At 41.7% G+C, this 18,639-nt stretch overlaps 1 protein-coding gene across 3 annotated transcripts in view; it reads left to right on the top strand.

Moving 5' to 3' along the window:
* The window catches only part of FREM1 (FRAS1 related extracellular matrix 1), a 110,682-nt gene that overhangs the window by 23,309 nt on the left and 68,734 nt on the right, over window positions 1-18,639 (top strand). For all 3 annotated transcript variants that reach the window (XR_011855825.1, XM_072152931.1, XM_072152939.1), the window contains exons 3-7: window positions 6,766-6,860; window positions 7,329-7,630; window positions 11,223-11,422; window positions 16,530-16,853; window positions 18,317-18,425. Coding sequence is in view for 2 of the 3 variants with exons in the window: in XM_072152931.1 (XP_072009032.1) it covers window positions 6,766-6,860; window positions 7,329-7,630; window positions 11,223-11,422; window positions 16,530-16,853; window positions 18,317-18,425 (1,030 nt within the window). In the remaining variant the exon portion in view is untranslated. The remainder of the gene's footprint in view (window positions 1-6,765; window positions 6,861-7,328; window positions 7,631-11,222; window positions 11,423-16,529; window positions 16,854-18,316; window positions 18,426-18,639) is intronic.

Raw genomic sequence — 18,639 nt, 5'->3', positions numbered from 1 at the left:
ATATAGCCTGTCCCATGTAGTATATAGCCATCCTGCCCCCCCTGTGGTATATAACCAGCTCCATGTAGTACATAGCCATCCTGCCCCCTGTAGTGTATAGCCAGCCCCATGTAGTATATAGTCTTCCTGCCCCCTGTAGTATATAGCCATCCTTACCCCTGTAGTATATAGCATCCTGCCACCTGTAGTATATAGCCATCCTGCCCCCATGTAATATATAGCCCACCCCATGTAGTATATAGCCCTCCTGCCCCATGTAGTTTATAGCCTGCCCCATGTAGAATATAGCCATCTTGCCCCCTGTAGTATATTGCCACCCTGCCCCCTATTGTATATAGCAATCCTGCCCCACTGTATTATATAGCCAGCTCCATGTGGTATACAGCCAGCCTGCCCCCCTATAATATGTAGCCAGCCTGCCCCCCTGTAGTATATAGACAGCCCCATGTAGTGTATAGCCACCATGCCCCCTGTAGTATATAACCAGCCCCATGTAGCATATAGCCATCCTTCCCCTCTGTAGTATATAGCCATCCTGCTCCCTGTAGTATATAGCAATCCTGCCCCCTGTAGTATATAGCAATCCTGCCCCCTGTAGTATATAGCAATCCTGCCCCCTGTAGTATATAGCCATCCTGTCCCCCTGTAGTATATAGCCATCTGTCCCCCTGTAGTATATAGCCATCTGTCCCCCTGTAGTATATAGCCATCCTGCCCCCCTGTAGTATATAGCCATCTCCATGCAGTATACAGCCAGCCTGCCCCCCTATAATATAAATCCAGTCTGCCCCCTGTAGTATATAGCCATCCTGCCCCCTGTAGTATATAGCCATCCTGCCCCCTGTAGTATATAGCCAGCTCCATGCAGTATACAGCCAGCCTGCCCCCTATAATATATAGCCAGTCTGCCCCCATGTAGTATTTAGCCATACTGCCCCCCTTTAGTATATAGCCAGCCTGCCCCTTATAGTATACAGCCATCCTGTCCCCTGTAGTGTATAGCCAGCTCCATTCAGTATACAGCCAGTCTGCCACCCTATAATATATAGCCAGTCTGCCCCTTGTAGTATATAGCCATTCTGCCCCCCTGTAGTATACAACCAACCTGCCCCCTCTAGTATATAGTCATGACCCAAAAAATTATAAAATAATACTAAACTACTTGCTCTCCCTGGATCCGCATGGTCCGTCCCGCTTCGCCGGCGACCAACTCCCTCTATGACCCAGGCGTTGCCTGAGCAATGACGTCTAGTCCTAGAGGGCAGGGCCGATTCTAGCATATTTGCTGCCTGAGGCGAATATTAAAATGCTGCCCCCCCCCGCTCCCTGTTAAGTAAATGCTGAAAACTTTACTAACAATTAACAACCCTACAGACAGCTCCCTGACACTGTGTGACTGACTACAGGATCTGAGAGGCATTAGTGGCATCTAGTACCTTATAGATGACAATCTCTTCCATCAGGAGGACTTTATTCCAGGTTCTCCAATCCATGACGTATCACGGCTGAATTCACTGCCAGATATCTTCAGCTCTGTGCAGCATCTCCACCTGGCGTCCCTAAAAATACCACAGTCACTTACAGTATAAAGTCTCCTGGATAACAACACTGCGCTCCTAAATAATATATACCCCTCACAACACAACTGACCGCACTCTCCCCACATATAAAACATCCCTTCATTATATATATTCTACTGGAATTATAGCAGGTCCAGCACCAATCAATATACAACACCCCCAATTTATTAATACAGACCCCCCCAACATTTGGTTTAAATGATGCAAAGTAATCTATTGTATCTTATAACTAATATATCCCGCCCTGTTATTATGTTATATGTGATTTTATATTCAGTGCTATCCTGATTAATGTAAATATATAGCACCCTCTAATATACAGCCCCCCCAGCGTAGTAATATACTGTATCCCATATACATCCCCCCAGCTTAGTAATATACTGTATCCCATATACAGCCTTCCAGCTTAGTAATATACTGCATCCCATATACAGCCTCCAGCTTAGTAATATACTGTATCCCATATACATCCCCCCAGCTTAGTAATATACTGTATCCCATATACATCCCCCCAGCTTAGTAATATACTGTATCCCATATACAGCCTTCCAGCTTAGTAATATACTGCATCCCATATACAGCCTCCAGCTTAGTAATATACTGTATCCCATATACATCCCCCCAGCTTAGTAATATACTGTATCCCATATACAGCCCCCCAGCTTAGTAATATACTGTATCCTATATACAGCCCCCCAGCTTAGTAATATATGTATCCCATATACAGCCCCCCAGCTTAGTAATATACTGTATTCCATATACATCCTCCCAGCTTAGTAATATACTGTATCCCATATACAGCCCCCCAGCTTAGTAATATACTGTATCCCATATACATCCTCCCAGCTTAGTAATATACTGTATCCCATATACATCACCCCAGCTTAGTAATATACTGTACCCCATATACAGCCCTCCCAGCTTAGTAATATACTGTATCCCATATACAGCCTCCCAGCTTAGTAATATACTGTATCCCATATACAGCCCCCCAGTTTAGTAATATACTGTATCCCATATACATCCCCCCAGCTTAGTAATATACTGTATCCCATATACAGCCCCCCAGCTTAGTAATATACTGTATCCCATATACAGCCTCCCAGCTTAGTAATATACTGTATCCCATATACATCCCCCCAGCTTAGTAATATACTGTACCCCATATACAGCCCCCCAGCTTAGTAATATACTGTACCCCATATACAGCCCCCCCAGCTTAGTAATATACTGTATCCCATATACAGCCCCCCAGCTTAGTAATATACTGTATCCCATATACAGCCCCCCAGCTTAGTAATATACTGTACCCCATATACAGCCCCCCAGCTTAGTAATATACTGTATCCCATATACAGCCCTGCAGCTTAGTAATATACTGTATCCCATATACAGCCCCCCAGCTTAGTGATATACTGTATCCCATATACAGCCCCCCAGCTTAGTAATATGCTGTACCTGATATACAGTCCCCTCCCAGCTTAGTAATATACTGTATCCCATATAACCCCCCCCCCCCCACAGTATAAAATAATTATGGCCCCATATAATATATCAACCCCCCCACACACAGTATAAAACAATTATGTCCACATATAATGTAAACAGCACCCCCCCAGTATATGACAATTATGCCCCCATATAATATGTACCCCCACACAGTATAAAACAAGTATGGCCACATATAATGCATACATCACCCCCAGTATATGACAATTATGGCCCCATATAATGTATACAGCCCCCCCCCCACAATATATACCCCCCACACAGTATAAAACAAGTATGGCCACATATAATGCATACAGCACCCCCCAGTATATGACAATTATGGCCCCATATAATGTATACAGCCCCCCACACAATATATACCCCCCACACAGTATAAAACAAGTATGGCCACATATAATGCATACATCACCCCCAGTATATGATAATTATGGCCCCATATGATGTATACAGCCCCCCCCCCACAATATATACCCCCCACACAGTATAAAACAAGTATGGCCACATATAATGCATACAGCACCCCCCAGTAGATGACAATTATGGCCACATATAATGTATACAGCCCCCCCCGTATAAAACAAGTATGGCCACGTATACACCCTCACACACAGTATATGACAATTATGGCCCCCACTCCCCCTTATCAGCCAGATTAGAATGAATGAAAGTGCATGAAAAATAATAAAATCCTACTCACCTGCAGGCAGCTGCTCCCTCGGCGCGCGGCTCCGTTCTTCACGCGGCTCTTCTGTGAGCCGCCGCTCCGCACAGTGACACAGGCGTCGTGACGTAATGACGCCTGTGTCACTGATTAGAACGGAGGGACGCAGCTGCCGGAAAGGCGCTGCGTCGCTCCGCATATAAATCGCGCCTGTATCTTAAAGAGACAGGCGCGATTTATTTAGCTGGTGGGCGATTCGGGCGTCCATTAACGCCCGAATCGCCCACTTTAGAGCGGCGAATTTCGCCGCCCTGTACAGGGACCCGCAATCTGCCGCCTGAGGCGAGATTTTCATCTCGCCTCATGGCAGATGCCGCCCTGCTAGAGGGTGTCAGCTGCGCACAGCAACCAGCGATATGTGTGTCTTAAAGATACACATATTGCTCGTCGCTATGGGGGCCAAGGCGGTGCACCAGGATGGGAGGCAAGGGTAGCACCCTAGGCGATCGCCTACCTCTTGTCCTGGCCCTGTTTCTAAAGGTGGCCTGCAAAGGCAGATGTCCATTGGCAGTTAATGTCTTCCCTGACCCACACATTTAACCAGTTGTCATGGTAAAGCTACATCTGTTACGTGTGAGAGAGGAGAAACATAGACAGAAACTATGTAAGCTTAATAAGGAGTTATATTATTATTAGTGCTTTATATTAATACTTCTACTTCTATGTTCTATGTACTGGGGTGTGAGAACCAGTCATGATTCTTTCCTCCCCTATTCTAGGAACCTTTATAGCAAGTAGAAATTATGAATGCCTCTTCAATGTAGCCTTCAATGCTTCTTTTGCTACCGTAATGTATTATTTTACACATGTATGTGTGTAAAATGAACACAGCTGTGGTTGTTACATTTTTGTTATACAACAAGCATGACCTTGCCTTTTTGTGATGAATGTTGCCCGATGCAAATTTATGTGTTTGTATAACTGCACTGTTATAACAAACCCATACTGGAAGATACAGTGCTGCCCCCTGCTGGGGCAAATCCAATTTATCTTCATTGGAGACCTAAGATATTGATCTCACCTAATTGTTATTAACAAAAAATACTGAGATTTTATAATAAAGGATTTAGGAGAAGTAGGCTTAAACAAATTGCTGATTTTCATCCTAAATGAATGTATGTCTCCTTGTTTGGATCTAATCGTAACAATGACTTTGAACACTGTGAAATACTATCTGGCATAGAGAAGGGTACAGTTAAAAAAAGCAGGGTCGTGTATAAAGAACACATTGCTTTAAATTAAATTCACTGAGTAACTCACTGTTGATGATATCAATATTAAATAGACTTTGGGACCTCATAACACAGGAGAAAGCAAATAGTGTAAAGTTGTATGCCCCATTTTTTTACTTACTGTTGAGTCAATATGAACTATTTCAATACTCCAGGAAAAAAAAGAACAATGTGTGTACTGCTTCATTTCAAAATAGCTTTCCATACAAATGTCATTTTAGAGTTGCCCCCCTGATTTTTATATTATTCATTATATCGCATATCTTCCAACTTTCAAAAATCAAACTGAAAGATAAATAAAATAAAAGTAGGAAAGTGAACTCAAGGTGTGGACCCAACACAAATTGCCCTTTCATGTAATCCACCAACTAATGAAGCCACCCTTTTCATGGTCTCATACTAATACTGCCTTATAATGCCCTGTAGCGTCCTCTACTTATGCTATGCTTTCTGCAGTCCACTCCTCATAATGGCAGTTTTCTGTAACCCTCTCACTTACAATGAAACCCTTAGCCTCTAATCAATGACTCAAATAAAATAACACAATTGCTTAAAATTACATCATCACATTTTGTATGCATCTGCGCACAGCAACATCAAAGACACAATGGAGGAGCCTCCAGAGAATGAACATAGAGATAAAGCCAGGACTTAGACGCGTTTCACAATTGTGAGTGTGATGCGATGAACTCGCATCACACTTGCAACGCATGCTGCCCGGATCGCACGGCGCGAACGCTGCAAACCGGAACAGAACTGACTTGCTGAGTTCCGGTACGGTTTTCAGCATTCGGGACGTGCATCACACTCGCAAGTGTGGAACGGGCCTTACAGCTCAACTTCTGGGACAATCGGAAACTAGGGGATATAAAAATTAATCTGGAATAGTAGGGAGCAATGAATATGTCCCAAAGGACCCAGTCCATGCTGCAGTATCAGTTTTTTGAATATAGTTTGAAATTAGATTTATTATTGTGGTTTAGACAGCCTAAAAATGTGGTGTCTTTTTGATACATTAGGTGCTAATGGCTTTGTAACTTTTTTATTCAAAAAGTTTTCCCTGTACCATTGGATAGAGACAGAGTTTCTGCTAATTGCAATTTGAAAATTCATACTTCATAAATCGGTGCAAAACATTTACATACATCTGGACTAAGTTGTCAAAAGAATAAAGTTAGCAAAAATGTGGCACAAATCGACAGAAGCAACTATTTGGAGACATTTACTTACGGTGCCACTGAAGTTCACCAAAAGTGCATTGTCCGTCTGTAATGCACTGTGCTGCGATTCACTAAGATAGTGTGCCCAATATCCTGCATGTGTCGCTTCCATGCTCAGGTCCAACAGAGTTCACTATCTTTTTAGTGGTGCATCTAAGTGCTTGGGCGTGCAACAGAATTTGAAAGTTAAATCCCGCGCTCAGTCCGAATCAGTTGGATCGTCCGACGGCACGCCCCCAAATTGTGTCGCATGGAAGCCAGCGCAGCTGTGCCACAAAAGGATCGCATGTGCCAAAATCCCGCGCAGATACCTTTTAAATAACTGTACAAGCCCTGTAATCCCCGAAAAAAAGGGTGCACAGTCCAACAAAAGCGAGCAAAGCAACCCTTAGTAAATGAGCTCCATTTTGTATGATGCATTCACCTTTATCCACACGTATTTAAGTGTGCATAACAAAAACCCTAAAAGATTTCTTTTTCTTTGTCTAATTTTTTTGCAGGTATTTGACTGTCATTTTTTGAACAATGAAATAAAGTACATTCACTATGGCTGCCCCATATTGCATGAAGATGAAGTCATGCTTCGACTTTATAGGTCAGTTTGATTTGATAGAATTATAGACAATTAAAATGAAGAATTGATCATAGTCAATAATAAATCTACATCATAACTAATACATTTATGCAGTGTTGGACAGAAATACCCAAAGCCTACTTTCTTGTGCATGTTTCCTTATATCTCTTTCGTTTACTATGCAGGCAATGTTAGCACATTATTTGTCAGTGACCTCTAAAATAGGTCATAAACCACTTGCTATTGGTAGTTTACATACAATCAGTGCCTGATACCAGTCATTTTGACCCTGTATCTGCATTACACACCATGTACACACCCTGTTTAATTCAAAAGGCAAGAATACATATTAGTGATCATGCGATAATTTGTAATCTGTCAAATTCTGAGATCTTATGAATTTCTCTCTACAAATCTCAGTGTGACTATTGATAAGCTCACAAAATAAATGATATATAACTGATATACGTAATATTTCATTTTCCACAGATTTACAGAAACTCAAACGTTCACAGAGAATTTCATACTGAGGGTGAAGTTAGTAGAACCAGATTGTAATATTATAAAGTTGGGCCCTAAGAAACTAGAAGTCGCAGAATTCTATGGGTTATCGAATGTCATTGACAAAAATACGCTGAACTTTGACTATGAAAGAAGATTGAACCTGGAGTGTACTGTCCGGGTGGCTTCTTTGGAATCTCATCTGCCAGCCCATGGTCAACTTGTTACTGGTGATCCTGTGAAGGAGCAGCCACGTGGGGATCATCCACACAGCTACTTTAGTGGATCCAGTAAGTTTTAGTTGTAATAATTAATCCCATGCACATGACGTATTGGGGGCCGTGATCTGGGGGCACAAATTGCTCACTGTGTGCTCATCACACCCGGTCACAGTGCAATGAGCACACAGTGGGGCAAATTTACTTACCCGGTCCATTCGCGTTCCAGCGGCGGCTTCTCCGCTCTGGATTCGGGTCCGGCCGGGATTTAATAAGGTAGTTCTTCCGCCGTCCACCAGGTGGCGCTGCTGCGCTGAAAGTAAACTCATCGCGCCGGAATGCACCGAGCTGGACCAGGTGAAGGTAAGCGGTCCTTATGCGACACATTTTCGGTTTTTAAATGCGGCGGTTTTTCCGAATACGTCGGGTTTTCGTTCGGCCACGCCCCCCGATTTCCGTCGCGCGCATGCCAGCGCCGATGCGCCACAATCCGATCGCGTGCGCCAAAATCCCGGGGCAATTTAAGTACAAGCGGCGCAAAACGGAAATATTCGGGTAACACGTCGGGAAAACGCGAATCGGGCCCTTAATAAATGACCCCCAGTGTCTCACTACACAGAGACAGGCAGACAGATAGAACGGGTCCTATCTTTGAACCAATTTGCAGTGCAGTTACTCTGGGAGGGGTAAGCTGAATTCACCCCCTCTCCCTGTCCAACCGGCCATGTTCCTCACCAGAGCCGGCTCCAGGTTTCAGTGGGCCCCTGGGCGATAGAGCCTCAGTGGGCCCCTTAACAGTGAACTCATGTGGCAGCATGACCCTGCCAGCTGAGCTCAGACACAGTAAAAGACACAGTAAAAAACATCATATTTCAATTACATCGCAACAAGGATGCCGTCGCTGATGTAATTCAATTTTCTGATCAGGAGCGTAATGGGCTCCATAGCAGACCATTTCCTTAAAAACACATGCATGTTTTTACACAATCACAATCATTTTTACACTCATACACGTGTCTACAGATTTATACACACATACATACATATATACACATCAAATTTACAACATACACACAGATATACAGCATATACACACACGCATCCTGTATGTACAGCATATATACACACATGCATCCAGTATGTACAGTATATATATGCACGAATCCCATATATACAGCATACACACACATCCAATATATATACAACATACACACGCATCCGGTATATACAGCATATATACATACACATCCAATATATACACACAGCACATACGCAGATATAGACATGCATCCAGTATATACAACATATACGCAGATATACAGCATATATAGACATGCATCCAGTATACACAACAAATACGCATAGATATACAGCATATATACACACACATCCAGTATATAAAGCACATACGCACAGATATACATCATATATACACACACATCCAGTATATACAGCACATACGCACAGATATACAGCATATATACACACATCCAGTATATACAGCACATACGCACAGACATACAGCATATATACACACACACATCCAGTATATACAGCACATACGCACAGATATACAGCATGTATACACACATCTAGTATATACAGCACATACGCACAGATATACAGCATATATACACACATCCAGTATATACAGCACATACGCACAGATATACATCATGTATATACAGCACATACACACAGATATACAGCATATATACACACACATCCAGTATACACAACAAATACACACAGATATACAACATAAATACACAAAAAAACACATATACACACAAACACATACAGTATACAAGCATTTACATATGTAGCAATTATACTTACCCCAGCTGGATGTCGCTCGGTCGGAACGTGGTGGCAGGATCAGGAAGAAGGTGGACAGCCCTGTGAGGTGCTAGGACGGGCCAGGCCGGACATGAGGCACACAAGTCGGACGGGGCGCGAGGTGTGTGGGCCGGGCCTGACGCAAAGCGCGCAGGCCGGGCAGGATGCTAGGCGCGCAGGCCGGGCCTGATGCGAGGCCCAGGACGCGCCGCGTCACAGGAGAGGTGGGTTGCCTCTCCGCCCGCCGTACCGGTCCACCGGACCGACCTGCGGACAAGTAGTATATTGTGGTGGGCCCCTTTGGAGCTCCGGGGCCCCGGCACTTGCCCGGGTCAGCCGGGTGCTGATGCCGGGCCTGTTCCTCACCCAGAATCCAGCCCATGTGTTCACCCAGTTGTGTGCATTAAGCTTTACAGATTATCCAAAGAAAATGGTAAAACTGATGAGTGAATGATTATTTGAGGACAAGAAATGTAATGTAAAGGCGCCTCTGTATGTTCCACTGGGGATTCTAGCAAGAAAATATGCAAGTACATTCCTTATGGAATAGATATACTAGTGTCTGGCTATTATCATGTCATTTGGCTTTGTGTAACAGCAAATTCTTTAGCAGTTTTATTACTTTCCTGATCTTATGAACTGACTCGCACCTATTCAAACTAGTTTCCTACACTGATGAGAATCAAACACATCAAAACAGTTGAGAGTCAGTTTCTCATCGAATAGACATTATAGTTTGTCTATTATCCTGCATAATGTTATTAGGCTTTCTGAAATTATGAAAGTAATGCTTGATGTTAAGGGGCCTGCCTTAGAAAGTAGCCAAGAGGCAATGTATAATGTAATGGAAAATAGTGCCCAAAGATGAAAATGGCACTTTTTGCCATTTTGAAAAATATAAAAAAAATCTATAAAAAGTGATTGAAAGGTCGCACAGTCCTAAAAATGATAGCTATGAAAACGTCATCAAAGGTCCCAAAAAATGACCTCACCTACAGCTCCGTACACTGAAGTATGAAAAGGTTATTAGTGTGTGCCAGAAGATGCCAAGATAAAAAAAAAATACCATCACTATGAAGTACAATTTGTTACACAGAAAACAAGCCATCACAGAGCTCTTTATATGGAAAAATAAAAAAGTTTTGAAGGTGGTGAGTGAAAAATGGAAGTGAAAAAAATAAAAGGGCCAGGTTGTTAAGGGGTTAAAGGGAACCTGTCACCAGGGACCCCATTTTCACTAAAGACAGGTTACAAAAGCCCATCACCCCCACATTGTGAATATGCCTTGCTGCCTTGGATGCATTTCAAAAAACATGTGACTTGCCTGTGCTGCAAACTCCTCAGCTCTTGGCCCCCACCTTTGTGTTCCTGTGCAGCACCACCCTCCTGCTCCTTCACAGAGCTCAGAGCCTGGTGTGCTGACATCAGAGGGGGGGGAGGGTGGAGCAGTATAGGAGCACAAAGGTGGGGCCTGAGAGCTGAGCAGTCTGCAGCACAGACAAGTCACATGTTGTTTTTTTAAATGCTGGCAAACTGGGACTAAACAGAGGATTTTGTCAGGGTGCAAGGTAAGTTATACCTACACAGACTGCCCTAACAACCCTACGGAGCTGTAATATTGGACATGCACAGCTTTTATAACATGGCAGCTGACATGGAGCGGCTCATCTCTATGTGTGGTGAATACCTCCATAATGTTTCCATGATTTGTACAGTTGGAAGTCTGATGATACAGTTTTATCTATGGATATATTATAAATGCAGCTACTGTACGTCACTGCTATTTATCTCACTCTCACTAACAGTGAAATCTTTTTTTTTTCAGACCATAAGCTAAGTCCACTATGCAAAAATGGAGGTTGTATCCCAGGGCTGAAAAAGTTACAGACTACCATTAAAACCAGCTGTGAGCAATTTCTTCTCATGGGAGTGCGATATCAGCACTTAGACCCCCCATCTCCAAACACTGACTACATCAGTATCAGACTGGACTTAACTGATACCAGGAGTAAAACTTTGTATAAGGTATTGATTTTTTCATAGATATTTTTGTACATCTTTAACATTTTTTGGAAATTTAAGTTACATAGCAAGGGAGGTGTTAATGGGGCATTTGCTCCATGGCAACAACACAGTTGTGTCATCAGATGAGATGCCTCACTATATAACTATGAGCCCAACATTTATCATTGCAGCACATTTTTTAAGAGAGACATTTGACCTTTTATGGTTCTGCTTCTGCAATATGGAATACAATACAATACTAATTTTAACTCAGATTCATGTTTCTTATTTTTCCAATTTCATCTATGAATGTTACCTGTTATATATTCAGTGGCAATGTTTACTGCATAGTTTCTGAGAACATGTCAGACTGGATAACATTAGGGTTAGCTAAAGGGAACTATTATATACAGTGGGTACGGAAAGTGTTCAGACCCCTTTAAATGTTTCACTCTTTGTTTCATTGCAGACAATTGGTAAGATCAAAAAAGTTTGCTCATTAATATAAACTCTGCACCCCACCATGACAGAAAAAAACAGAAATGCAGATATTTTTGCTAATTTATTAAACAAGAAAAACTGAAATATCATATAGTCATAAGTATTGTGACCTTTGCTGTGATACTCAAATTTAACTCACATGCTGTCCATTTCCTTCTGATCCTCCTTGAGTTCTACTCCTTCATTGGAATCGAGCTGTGTTTAATTAAACTGATTGGGATCAATTAGGAATGGCACACACCTGTCTATATAAGATCTCGCAGCTCACAGTGCATGTCCAAGGAACTGCCCAAGGAGCTCAGAGGCAGATTTGTTGCAAGTCACAGGTCTGGCCATGGTTACAAAAGAATTTCTTCTGCACTCAAAGTACTAAATGCTCAGTGGCCTTTATAATCGTTAGAGGGGTTTTACCATAAAAGAAAGTTCTCAAATTTGAATCTCCTAGTGATGTTTACACAATAAAGATAAATTTTAACCCATTTCTTTACAATTTTAGTCAATTTTATTTCTGTTTTAGCTCCTATGACTCAGTTATGTTCATTTTAATATTGCACACTTGAGCTATGCTACATCTTAGCTATAACAAACACTGTCAGCTCTGCTACATCTGAGCTCTAACACACACAGAGTGCCCCCCCCCCCTTCCACCTGGATAAAGACTTTATCTTATTGGTATCTTGTAGTGTATGCTGCAGCTTGCCGGCTGGAAGAGTTCGAGTTGTCTGTGTGTGAGCTGGTCTTGTAATGCAGGGGGAGGGGCAAAGATCACCAGGGCCGGCTCCAGGTTTATGTAGGCCCCTAGGCGCTAGTGCCTCAGTGGGCCCCTTTACTATGCCTCCCAAATTTGAGTCAGAGAAAGTGACCTACGGCCCGCTTTTGCCCCCTCCTGCTAACCCACCATACGTTTTTCATGTTACCATGTGTTCAGCTGCTTTAAAGACTTTTCTTCATTGATGAAAGCGTAAGCTGCTGTGTTTACATGCTCACACCTGCTCACACGTCTAGCAATCAAAGAAAATGCTTTCCAAGCAGCCAAACACATGAAAACACATGCGTTATTGTGCATACATACAAACACGTGACCAAAACACTGTGGGCCACATTTAGCAAAAGTAGTGCACTAAGTGCAGTTTGCCTGTGGAGGGCGCAGGATGCGGCACATTATAGAATACTGCCGCAGGGTCTGCACTTTTCGTGTAGTGTCACCAACCTTTTTTTGATGCACTGTTGACATGCATCCTGAGTGCAACGCAATTCTGTCGAGTTGCAATATTGAATGTGGTGGAGGTGGAGGGTCCGACTATGCATCGGACGCCCCTTTATTTGTAGAATTTTGTGGTGTGGCAGACACAGAGCAGCTGCCACACAAAACTGGCGCAGACACTTTATAAATACAAGTGCAAGCAGTTTTGACGTTCAGACAGAAAACTGGCGCAAGCGCTTTAATAAATGTGGCCCATGTGTGAACGCATCTTCAGGGTTATTGTTTTAAAAGCGGGGGAGGGGTTCAACAGGAAGGGAGACATTGGAAAAGAGGTGGAAAAAGTGGCACACAGGTAAAATGGCAGGGGTAGAAAGTTGGCCTTTTAGACTACCCTGCATGTATCGACTACAAAAGTAAGAAGCTAGGCAATGGCATGAGAACCTTAACTGACTGTCAGGGGCAAGACAGCAAAGGGTTAATTGAACATACAGTGTCTTGGCTCCTACCATGTTGTCCTCCAGAGCCTACTCACACAGGGTCACAGGGTCCCCATACATCGCTGTAGACAGAGGTGACAAGTTCAGCACATGTTGCCTTTTCTCTGCGGTCCAGCCTGTCTGCTTCCAGAGATGTTCCTCCGTGCAATTGCTAATGGCCCCTACAGGAACCCTGGGAAACACTGCACAGGCAATGATGCAGAGAGTGACGGCTCTCTGCATCATTATTATATCGCTAGGACACACCTCCCCTACCTCCAGTGGGCCCTGCCAGCACCAGGGGGCCCCTGCACTTGCCCGGGTATGCCGGGTGCTAACGCCGGCCCTGAAGATCACACTGCTTTGAGCAGACAGGAGAATCTATTCATGAGAAGAATCTGCCCTGCCCAACCATAAAAATTTGAAAATTTATGGTCAGATCCCAGGACAACCAAAATTGTATACACCAGGACTGATAAAGACAGGTTGGAAATATATCTGTGAAATGCTGTTCTTTTGTTAAAAACATTGAATTAGAGAATGTATTATTTTGTTATCCTGAGTGTATTTTAATGCAAGAAGTTAGGGACAACCACAACGACCACAATTGTTCCTCGACCTGGTCGTCCAGCCACACTGATGAATCGTGGGAGAAGAAGAGGCAGCTTTTCCCCATTATACATAGGACAGAAGCGGATTCTACTCCAGGGGAACATCCAACATACAATATACCTTTCTTCTATGTACCTTTCTATCTACCAATATGTACCGTTTCCGGACAGAAACGTGGTATTTGTAGATTGAAGATTTTTAATATGAAAATTAAAATAAAAACAGAGAATCATTGAAAAATATTGAGTGGCTGCACTAGCTCAAAAGGTGCTTCTACTCAATACTGAGCAAAGGGTCTGAATACTTATGACCATGTGATATTTCAGTTTTTCTTAAAAATTAACAAAAACATCTACATTTCTGTCTCCTTTTGTGTCAAGATGGGGTGAAGAGTGTATTGTAAAGGGCAAAAAAAGAAGAAAGAGTGAACATTCTTAAATGGTCTGAATACTTTCTGTAACCACTGTAGGTCCACTCTTAAAGGAAATTCTACAACCAGGGTCAAGGAATGTAAACCAGCCATGCTTACAAGCTGGTGTGTTCCCCCTCTTCAGGATCAGCTCTTCTATTAGCTTCTAATGCCCTTACAAAAATGTATGTTTTTACAAAAAAAGGCTTTAAAAACTATGCTAATGTGCCTGAGGGGCTCCTGGCACCATAGCAGTTAATTAAAGGAGTATTCCTACAAAGACAAGTTTCTTAAATGTACTCAGGGTAACAAAATAACATATTCTCTAATTCACTGTTGTTAATAAAAAATACAGCATTTCACAGATATAAGTCCAACCTGTCTATCATTCCTGGTGTACACAATTTTAGTTGCCCCTAGACACAACCCTGTAACTTCTGACTTAGGGTCGGGTTAAGCCATCTTGGTTTTCTGTCTGATGGTCATGGAGCTGAGATTTCTGTCTCTCTTTGCTCTTTGCCTCTATCTCCTCCCCAGGACAGAGCTCACACTGATACATAGACCCTGCCAGCAGCAGTGTGAGGATTGTAAAGCTACATACAGATAAGTTCTTTATCTGGGGAGGGGAAGAAAACACAGCAGATGTAGCAGTGTATTGTGGAATAGCAGAGATGTAGAATAGCTAAGTGTGTCATTTTGTGTAATAGGCATCTCATGGATCTCATCATCTCTCATCTGTCTCATCTCTCTTTCTGTGTTGTCAGATGCTAGTACAATGTTCAGAAGGTAAATGAAAGTGTACATACACCTGTACCCTGATAATCTAACCACATTGTCAGCACATAGAACTAGATGGATCATAATGTATCCGGGTAGAGAGACCCAGCCCACACCCTGGAATTTTGCATTGATCATTCACTAGGAGCTAAACAGCAATAAAACTGATTAAAATTGTAAAGTAAATGGTTAAAAATAATGTTTATTTTTTAATTATTGTTTATTAAAATAACTAGGGGGATTGAAATTCGAGAATTTTTTTCATGGGTAAACCCCTTTAAGTGTGAAGCTCCTCAGACTCATTTGCATAATTTGTTAAACTTTTTTTTGTAAAAACAAGTGCATAAGAAGCTGAAAGAAGAGTAGATCTGCCCAGAGGGGGCACCAGCATGTTAGAGTGCTCGGTTTACAATCCTTAATCCTGGTGTTAGATTTCCTTTATAATTCCTTTATTTATATTGCACACACAGATTACATAGCGCTGCACAGAGCTTTCCAAATAAGTCCCTGTCCCCAATGGGGCTCACAATCTAATCAACCCACCAGTATGTTTTGGAGTGTGTGAGGAAACCAGAGGAAACCCACGCAAACACAGAGAGAACATACAAACTCTTTGAGGATGTTGACCCTTGAACTTGCACCCAGGTCCCCAAGGCTATAATGCTAACCACTAAGCCACCATGCAAAACAATGCCCACCTTTAAATTGGTAGATTTATAATTGCCAGGATATCTGTAAAGATGTTTCATGGGCTCTGTTCTAGATCGGTCTTTGAATCATATAAGATTTGTCCAAGATGGTCTTCTGGTGAACCAGTCTAAGCCTAAGGCCACATTCACACGACCGTATGGGGGAGCTTGCGGCCATACATACATCCCCCATAGACTGCAATGGCCGCAGGGAGTACTGCGGCACCGTACCGCTCTGTACATGGGGGAAAAGATAGGACATGTCCTATCATTCCTTGTGTGCACAGCAATACTGTGCTCAGACAGAGAAAGCAAACCTGCCATTTGTAATCTCAAATGTGCAATTTAACTTACTTTTTCTCAGAAAATGCTTGTATTTATGATAATCCAGAGTATTTTAACATTTCTTCCTTTTTGCATTTCACCATTTATGACATAACCTAAATGAATCTTTTTCCAGTCTGAACATGCTTGGATACCCATTCACATTCGAGATGCTTTACCCAATCAGACCCCCAAAGCGGCTTTCATGTCAATGTTTATTTTAGAAGTGGATCAATTCATCCTCACACCCTTCACCACTGCAGCACTAGATGCAGAGGACAGTGAAACAAGCAAACATCTACTAGTCTTCAACATTACAGACCCTCCACGTGAAGGATTCATTACTCACCTGAGTGATCATACCAAGCCTATTACTTCATTCACTTGGAAAGATCTCAATGACATGCTTATAGCATATCAACCACCAAACAGCAGTCATGTTGACAGAAGGAATATGGAGGTAAGAAACTTACATTTTACTCACTTCTACTTATTTTATTAAATATAAAAATCTTAAATGAAAATGATCACTTTCCTTGGCAAACTATCATGTGAGATAATAATGATAATCAGTATTCATTACTTTAGGGAGCATTTATCATGAAAGGTATTTTTAATTGAATCAGATTTTCTGGAGTCTATATTGTGTTAATTTGCTCCAGATTCTCCTGACAGGTCAGTGTCCATTGGTCAAACACCCACAAATTAGACTTAAATGACAGATCAGCACAAATCTTAGAGACTTGTCATCGAATTATTATGATCAATAACAGTAATGGTTTACCATTTGCAGATGACTCTTCTATTCTCTTCCGCTCTCTAAATTTGTTAGCTCATATTTACCATCTGGCAACATAACTCTTCTACAGTTTGAGAGTAAATCTTTTTGCTTCCCATCTTTTCAGGCAATGCAGTAATTCAGAATGAGATTTATTGGCTATAGGTGGCAGCAACTCAGAGGAAGTTAAGCCACCATCAATCTCCTTTAGTGGTTTCGCAATATTATGAGTAAATCTATTCGGCTGTGCCTTTATAAATGCATACATAGTAGTATACACTGTATTTGATTAGTGACTGTAAGAGGTTTTGTATATTTCTCACATGATCACAATGGTATCTAGTTGTTGATAGGATGGCATGTTTACACAACTTATTTCTCCCACATAAAACTCAGCTCCCTCAAATTCAAGGGAGTGATATAAGGATTTGCAGTTTGCGCTACCACAGATCATCATACTGATTACAAATATTATCTCTATATTATTTAATTCATAGTATTAATTATGTCCTGGATTCCCTTAGAAATAAACTAAGAAAGCTTTAAATCTAGATATGTCAAGGAAAGGAACAGAGCTGCCCCGTGCACTGGGTATTGAAAGGACTAAAATAGCTCTACCTGATATGAGCTACAGGCATTCCGATATGAACATGGATAGTCCTTAGAGCAGAACAATAACTGCATCATCCAATATGGAGCTTGTTGTCCAGAAAACATTGACAATAAATACAAAATGTTGAACCAAAAAACAAATTACTATACTGTACCATACTGATTCAAACACTTTAAGGTGTAATTTATACATATGACTGTGATTAGGACAGATTAAGGTGTTATTTATACATATAACTGTGTGAAAAGTAACATTGTGATCCTGTCCAAACCCAAAAAGGATCTTTTTAAACTCATTTGAATTTTGTGTGGGTTTTTAATGCATATCTAATAAAGGTTTTCATTTTATCTGTATAATCTCTACTACCCTCATTAACCCCCAACACACATACGTTTAGTAAATATTAGGCAAAACTCACACAAATGTATTTCAACATAGAAAATGAAAATACAGTAGATCCAGGTGAAAATTAAGTTGTGTGAACATGGTATTAAGGCACAATAATTAATATGGTTTATTTTTCTTTCCTTAGGTAGAAGTTGAAGTTCATGATTTTTTCTTTGAAAGAAGCTCCCCAATAACAGTTTACATATCTATTAGAACAGCTGACACAAATGCTCCTCGGGTATCCTGGAATTTGGGTGAGTTCTCTCTTCAGTCATTTACAGAAAATATATATATAAAGTAGACTGTTTGCAGTTATCTTTCAGGAGTGGATTTAGAATTTGTCCAGAGTCATATATGCTCATCCTCATATTCTACTTGGGGTACACCAAATGCAGCCAGATCAAGGCCACAATAGAAGTCTATGGCTCCCAGCCAATGTGCGGTGAGCACACAGTGGTGCAGTTTTAT

This window comes from Engystomops pustulosus, chromosome 1 (assembly GCF_040894005.1).
Source record: "Engystomops pustulosus chromosome 1, aEngPut4.maternal, whole genome shotgun sequence".
Classification (NCBI taxonomy): Eukaryota; Metazoa; Chordata; class Amphibia; order Anura; family Leptodactylidae; genus Engystomops; species Engystomops pustulosus.
This window is presented reverse-complemented; position numbering and strand designations above follow the sequence as displayed.